Source organism: Carcharodon carcharias, chromosome 17 (assembly GCF_017639515.1).
Source record: "Carcharodon carcharias isolate sCarCar2 chromosome 17, sCarCar2.pri, whole genome shotgun sequence".
Taxonomy (NCBI): Eukaryota; Metazoa; Chordata; class Chondrichthyes; order Lamniformes; family Lamnidae; genus Carcharodon; species Carcharodon carcharias.
This window is the reverse complement of record NC_054483.1, coordinates 7,192,378-7,200,244: the sequence shown is the minus strand read 5'-3', so window position 1 is coordinate 7,200,244 and position 7,867 is coordinate 7,192,378. Positions and strand designations below refer to the sequence as shown.

General features: G+C 46.0%; 1 protein-coding gene across 4 annotated transcripts in view; it reads left to right on the top strand.

The window, feature by feature from the left end:
• Positions 1 to 2,419: 2,419 nt before the first annotated feature.
• Positions 2,420 to 7,867, top strand: part of polb (polymerase (DNA directed), beta) — a 105,751-nt gene continuing 100,303 nt past the window's right edge. For 2 of the 4 annotated variants that reach the window (XM_041210258.1, XM_041210257.1), the window contains exons 1-2: positions 2,424 to 2,652; positions 5,985 to 6,042. In XM_041210258.1, coding sequence (XP_041066192.1) covers positions 6,033 to 6,042 — 10 coding nt within the window. In that variant the 5' untranslated portion in view covers positions 2,424 to 2,652; positions 5,985 to 6,032. Of the gene's footprint in view, positions 2,653 to 5,984; positions 6,043 to 7,867 lie in introns of all 4 variants that reach the window. The other 2 variants (XM_041210256.1, XM_041210255.1) reach the window with 2 other exon arrangements.

The window sequence follows — 7,867 nt, the reverse complement described above, 5'->3', positions numbered from 1 at the left end:
ACCATGACAGCTGATATGCATAATAACAAAGATCATATGACACAAACAGCACAATCTCTCTTTTATCAATATTATTTTGTGTAATTCATAGACTCAGACAGCTACAGCACAGAAGGAGGCCATTCGGCCCATCGTGTCTGCACCGGTCAACAAAGATCTGACTACTCTATCCATTTTCCAGTGCTTGGCCCATAGCCCTGGAGGCTATGGCAATTGCTCCTGTTATTTCTCCCAACCTCAAAATATGCTGCTTTATGCGTTTTTCTTCTCCCTACTTCCTCGCATTTGTCAAATTAAAACTCATTCTTTCTAGGGCCACAAAGCTATTGAAGTCTTGAGTGCGCTCAGCCTTCACTTCCTCCCTGTAGACTTTTTGCTTGTAATATAACAATACTTCATTGGCTGTGAAGTACTTTTGGTTGTCCTGAGGATTTATTTTATTCTTTCATGGGATGTGAGCTTCACTGGCTATGCCCATTACTAATTGCCCTTGAGAAGGAGGTGGTGGGCTGCCTTCTTGAACTGCTGCAGTCTATGTGGTGTAGGTACACCACGGTGCTATTAGGAAGGGAGTTCCAGGATTTTGACCCAGCGACAGTGAATGAATGGCGATATATTTCCATGTCAAGATGGTGAGTGGCTTGGAGGGGAACTTCCAGGGTTTGGCGTTCCCCTGTATCTGCTGCCCTTGTCCTTTTAGATAATAGCGGTCGTGGGTTTGGAAGGTGCTGTCAAAGGAACCTTGGTGAGTTTCTGCAGTGCATCTTGTACACACTGCTGCCACTGTTCGTTGGTGCTGGAGGGAGTGAATGTGGAATGGGTGCCAATCAAGCGGTATGCTTTGTCCTGGATGGTGTCAAGCTTCTTCAGTGTTATTGAAGCTGCACTGATCCAGGCAAGTGGAGAATATTCCATCACACTCCTGATTTGTTCCTTGTAGATGGTGGTCAGGCTTTGGGGAGTCAGGAGGTGAGTTATTTGCTGTAGGATTCCTAGCTTCTGATCTGCTCTTGTAGCCACAGTATTTATATGGCTAGTCCAGTTCAGTTTCTTGTCAATGGTAACCCCCCCCCAAGGATGTTGATAATGGGGGATTCAGCAATGGTAACGTCATTGAACGTCAAGGGGCGATAGTTAGATTTTCTCTTCTTGGAGATGGTCATTGCCTGGCACTTGTGTGATATGAATGTTACTTGTCAGTTGTCAGCAAGTATTATCAAACTTTTTTCCTACAAAAAAGGACTTATATCACCCGAGGCTCAGTGGGTCACTGGGACAGGAGGAGGCTGATTCAAGTCCTGCTGAGCACAAAAGTTGAAACTGACACTCCATTGCGGTACTGCAGGAGTGCTGCACTGTTGGAGGTGCCATCTTTCGGATGAAAGGTTAAAACTCTTGGGTGGACGTAATGGAAGTAAAAGAGGACCAGGGCAGTTCTCATTGGCAGCCTGACCAATATTTATTCCTCAGCCAACATCACGGAAACAGATAATCTAGTTGTGATCACATCGCTGTGCGAGCTCATTCTTCAAGTCAGCTCCACTTGCATTCTGGCAAAACCCCTGCAGAATCAACTTCGATTGGCTAGGCACTGTGTCCGGGTGGTAAGACAGGGTTTCCCCCACCAGCTCCTGTTTTCTCAACCGGCCAGCATTCCAGGGAAGGACAAAGAAAACACTTCGGAGACACTTTGAAGCTGTCCTTGAAGCACTGCAGCGTTGATATTAATGACTGGGTGGAACTTGCTACCCAAAATTACAACAAAGTAGCTGCATCATGCTTTGAGTCACAACGTCTTAATGACGAGAGAGAGAGAGAGAGGTGGCGGAGAAGGAAAGAAAAGGAAGCAGATCCTGCCTTCCAGATCCCACTACCTCGTGGGATGTCCTGCCTCACGTGTTCAAAGATCGGTGGGTCAAGAACCAGTCACATGAAGACCCATCGCAGAAACTTGCAACCCAGGGTAGACTTTATCATTGCATCGAGGGACAGCTGAGGAGGAGCTTGCTGCGTGCAAATTGGTTGCCACCTTTCCCTGTGCAACTACGCCTCGAGAAAATGCTCAGTTGGCTGCAAGATATTTTGGGGTGGTGAAAGGCGTGATGGAAATGCAGGTAAGTCTTTGTTGGTGGAAAGTTGGTTGCAAGAGTCTTAAAGAGAGACACCCACATGAAGGATGCGTTTTGACAGAAAGATGAGGAATTTGCATTGTCTCCACGGCCATAGCTGCAGGAATCCCATAATTTCACCCAATAAACAGTGCAAAGTAACATAATTTCAGTCAATAATGGATGAAAGATATTAAATATTTATGTGTATGTGAACAAGTACACACACACACATTTGTTTGTTGGTACCTGTTGCCTGGGGTGACGGTTGGGTCGGGCTGAGCGCGCGGCGGCCGCTCGGCTTTAAAGACCCGCTGACGGTTGGTCGCGCGCACGCGGCCTGGCAGCGCGGCTGCAGCCTGGTCTTTTCCTGACGGGACCTGTCCCGGAGCCCAGGCGGGCAGGGCTGACGGTCACCCGGGGTTGCTTTACTGTTTTGCTTTCTTTTCCTTCCTTCCTCCCTCCCTCAGTCCGTCCGCCGCCATGAGCAAGAGGAAAGCGCCGCAGGAGACGCTGAACGAGGGGATCACCGACTTCCTGATCGGTAAGGGAGGCGGCGGATCGGGGGGTGATGGGGATGGGGGATGGCTCCCGGCCGCCCTGTCTGACTGACACCCACACATGGAGAGAGAGAGAGACAGATTGGTTCTAACATTATAGAGTGGGAACGGCAGCCCTTCTCCCTCAGGGCGCTTCAAGAGGGTCCTGACGTGTCTCTCTCTCTCTCTCCCCATCTTTATCATCTTTGTATATTTACACGGTCGATATCAGCCCCCATCCAAAACCTAAACCCAATCTAGACCCATGAACCAGCCACCCTCATCCTAATTTGATCCAATTCCACCCCAATGCAAACGCTCGTCCAACTGACCCCAATTCTACCCAGGGTTGCCAACCCTCCAGGATTGGCCTGGAGTCCCCGGGAGTTGAAGGCCAATGTCCAGGACTTTGCTGTGCGCCAACTCTGGAGAAAAAAATATGACGGGCATCTCCAAAAGATTTTCTTTTTTCTTTTGTTGCCATTTTCTTTCAACCTTTATCTTTACCGGATATAAAACGGTTTAAAATTTGGGGCGGGAGGGAGGCTGTTAGGCTGACAGTTACGCATCATCCGACTGGGTAATGAGCCTTTTTTTTTTGCTTTCCAAATGGTGTAGGAAGGTAGTGGGGCCACAAAAATGGATGCGTTGCCTGACTAATGGCCGGGCTGTGGGGGCAAGTCAAGTGATGAAACCTCCAGGAATACATTTAATCACAGCTGGTAACCCTAATTTTACCCCTGATGCCAATTCTACCCTGACCCCAACCTGAACACTAACCCTAAACCTGATCCTAACCTTGACCCCAATCCAAACGCTAGCATTGATCCAATTCTTAACCCTAAACCCAATTCTAGCCCTGAACTGAATCCTAACCCTGACCCCAATCCAAACCCCATCCCCGAGCCCTGACCCCAATATGAACCCTAGCCCTGAGCCCAGTCAAAGCACTCACCCTAAGCCCAATCCTGATCCTGACCCCAATTCGAACCCTAGCCCTGAGCCCAATCCTAACCTCAACCCCACCTGAATTTGAAACTTAATTTTAACCCTGAACCAAACCTAACTTTAAACCCTATCCTAACCATAAGCCCTAATTTGATTTAGGGTTAGGATTGGGTACAAGACTAGCATTTGGTTGGGGTCAGGGGTGGGATTGAGTTCAGGGTTAGAATTGGATTTAGGGTTAGGATTGGGTTTAGGGCTAACCTTTGGATTGTGGTCAGGTTTAGAATTGGGTTTAGGGCTAGCGTTTCTCATTGGGGTCAGGATTAAGATTGGGTTTAGGGCTAACGTTTCTGATTGCTGTTGAGGTAGAATTGGATTTAAGGTTAAGATTAGGTTTAGGGCTGGCATTCGAACTGGGGTCAGGGTTAAGATTGAGTTTAGGGCGAGTGTTTCTGATTGGGGTAGGGGTAGAATTAGCATCATGGGTAGAATTGGATTTAGGACTGGAGCTTGGATAGATGTCATTTGCAGACTCAATCTAACCCTCCATACAACTTCAGTCGTGGGTTCCAGCCATTGCCCCTCAACTTAGCCCCATCCCTAAATTCTAACTGAAGATCCTGGGGTGTCAATAGTGGGTTCAAGCTTCAAACCCAAACCCTAAACCTAATTCTTATGGTATCAATAACGGGTCTCAACCTGAACCCTAAACCACATGGTGTCAATAACGCGATGCACTGTTATTAGTCATTGTGGCTGTTATGAATGACATAAGTCTGCCGAGTTAAAAATAGTAATTTCGTTATTGAAATCCCAGTGACAAAATCACTGTCACTAGAATCAAACCTTCCAAAAGCATCTTTAAAAAACCTACACACAAATTGTTATTTCATTTACCAGTTATACAGATAAATAATAGAATAATTGGTTTGTAGTAACCCAAAGGTTTGGGGACTCTTCAGGCTTGAAAGAAGATCCCTGAGCCACAACCTTATGGAAATTGTGCCGGTTGGCTGCCCTGTTTTCCTGCATAGTAAGACTCAAAAGTGCTTAATTGGCAGTGAACTATAGTAAAGATGTGAGAGGCATGGTTTTCCCTCCTGTGTGGAGTTGTCAGTAATGCCAATATATTTGTTTTAACAGTGCTGTTGGAATGGTTAATAGTTTGTAATGAGTTCTGACTTACATTGATCACAAATTTTTATTTCAACCAGTATAGCCATTAGGATTTGAGTAATCATCAGAGTTTGCAACACTAGTGAAATATTAGGAGTGAAATTTATGATCAAAATGAGTGAAATGGATCGAAAACCGATTCAAGCACTGGCATTTTTAAGATCCTGTGGAGGTAGAGGGTGTGGCCGAGGTATGAAATGGGATACTTTGCATCTGTCTTCACTAGAGGAAAGGTTTGATGGCAATGTAGCAGTAAAGCAGGTAGTAACAACAACATTGGATAGGATAAAAATAAATAAAATAGAGAATACTAGGATAAAAATAGATAAAGATGAAAAGAAATTGAAGAATTGTCAATCTTCAAAGTAGAAAAGCCATCCAATTCAGATGAGATGCATCCCACGTTACTAAGGGAAGAAAGGATGGAAATTGCAGAGGCTCTAGCCACAATCTTCTAAAACTCCTTAGGTATGGGGGTAGCTATAGAGGACTAGAGCATTACAAATGTCACAACCCTACTGAGAAAAGGGGAAAGTAATTGGTACGTGGAAGAATATTGGCTGATTAATGGAAGTCAGCATTGTTGAAGGTAAATCATATTTGACTAGCATGATTGAGTTCTTTGATGAAATAGATGGTTCTCTTTTGTGTTGTATTGTTCTATAATTCTATGAAATAGTGATACTTTATTATTTTCTCAGAACTTTATTTAATCTATTGGAGTCAACTTAACCTTTTACAAATGTGTGCTTGCTTTTTTGTTGAGTCACTTCAAGCTTTGGGGACAGGGTAAAAGTGATTCTTGGCTTTAAATGATTGCATTATGAGAATCTGAGGCCTTTGAACCTTGAAAGTAGTAACTGAAAGAAGACCTGATAAAAATATACCAAATATTAAACAATGTAGAACAGGATGCATGAGTTAAAACCAGTGAAAGGAAAACTTGGGATTTGTATCAGAAAAAACTTCTTCAGGCAAATAGTGAACTTTTGGAAATGATCTTTTGGTTAGGATAGTGGAAACAAAACTTTAGATTTATTGAACAGATCTTTAAATAATGCAGTGGGAATTACAAGTTTTTCTTTATTCTGGATGGATAAATTAAGGTGGTTGAATAGCATCCTTGATTTGTATTTATTGAATGTTCCTTTTGAAAATAAATTTATGTAGAGTGAATTTTTTGAATAATAACTTACACTTCTGTTTTCTGCAGAACTGGCTAACTTTGAGAGAAATGTGAATCGAGCAATGCACAAGTACAATGCATACAGGTAAATCCCAGGATAGGCAGCTTGGATGCTTGAGAATCCAGATAAAAAGATTATTTTGCAATTATTATTCAGGGACCCAGGCTTAATGTTGGTTCACTTGGTAATGCTCAGTTCATTACACCATCAGTTGGTGGCTCCAAATGGATCCAGCATTGACTGGCATTTTTGGCACACATAACGGGCCATAGCTTCCTTGGAGTGGCAGTTAGCATCGATTGCCATTCTGTGCCCAATTAAGTACTCTAAATTTCTTCTGTGCCTCTCTTGCTTGACCTTCTGACTCAGGTCGGGTGAGATCCAGGCAGCGCAGCTGTCTCCGAAGCTCAGTGTCGCAGTCCAGCAGAATCAGATTGAAGAAGGACACTTGGCCCTTTTTAAAGCATTAGCTGCCATAAACCAGGTAAATTTAAAGGTCCGATTAAAATTGACAGACCAGGGAGAAGGTAAGTGGATAGGATTTGGGAGGTGGGGAGGATCAGATGTCGGATGGGAGTTAGACCTCGGGGAGGGGGAGCCGCACCTTGGTGAGGGGAGGGACCGGACGGACCTCGGGGTGGGGGGAGGGGGCGGGGGTCGGACCTCAGAGGGGAGGTGGAAGGGGGTGGGGTCGGACCTCGGAAGGGGGCTGTGGGGGGGTGGTCGGACAGCGCATGGTGTAGGAGGGGGGTTCTGACATTGGGGGCAGGGTGCTGGCATTGGAGGGGGGAGGGGGGTGGGGGGTTAGACATTGGGTGGGGGAGAGAGTGCGAGGGGGTCTGACATCGAGGAGGTGTATGAGGGGGCCGGACATTGGGGCATGGTGGGTTGGACATTGGTGGCGGGTGGGGAGGGGTGGCCAGACATCGGGTTTGGTGTTGGAGGTTGGGTGGGAGGTCTGGAGGTCTGCTGGGGGTTGGGAATGGGGTTGTGCTTAAGAGAGGTTGGGGGGCATTGGTACTGCGGGGGGTGGGGAGGGGGTGATCGGGTCAGGTTGTGCCTGTGGGAGGAGTCAGGACAGCGAGGGAGTTGGTGTCGGGTCGGGAGGGGTGTGTTGGCTCTCTAAGGGGTCGGGGGGGGGGGCGAGGCGGTTGAGGGGGAGGGCGGTTGGGCGGTGGGGGGTGGTGGTGGGGGGGGGTGGTCAAGCCTGCTGCGGTTTGGGGTTCAGATCAGGTCGGGGGTTCAGGCCTTCTCGGGTGGGGGTATCGAGTCAAGTTGGGGGGAATCCCATGGGGAATGGTGTGGGGTGAGTCCTGTTGTGAGGGCTGGTCTTTGTCTTTATTATAGTTACCCACAAGTTGGAAGAGGTTTTAATTATTCTAACTTTTTTTCCTTTATTTGTTTAATGCAGCTGAAACCATCCAAAGCTTACAATTTAAAGCACATTTTCAGATGGTTCCCAGAGCAGGTAAATTGCCCGGAGGAAGTTTGCACTTCTGGGCAATTGCCATGCAAACGCTGACCTTTGAAGTTCCAAGAGCGGATCCTCAGTGCTTCTTTGGGGTACCCCCCAAATCCGACACTGGGGAGCTCGGAAGTTACGGCCCATCGTCTCAGACCAAACCTTTTAGTAATGACTTAAACACAAGCAGTCGATCCAATGTGTACAATGTGTAACGAGATTGAATACAGGTCAAGAATCAAGCTGTGAATAAAAATACAGGCTTCATTCTTATTTTGCCAGTCTGCAAATTAGATTACTGTTAATTAATTGTATGTTGAATAACATTGTGCTATACCTGATTTGTATTTGAGACTCCCTTATTAATAGAAAACACATGTAAAACACATTTTACCAAAGCAATGTTGTATAGTGACTTTCTGTTTACTAATTGCAGATGGTTATGGG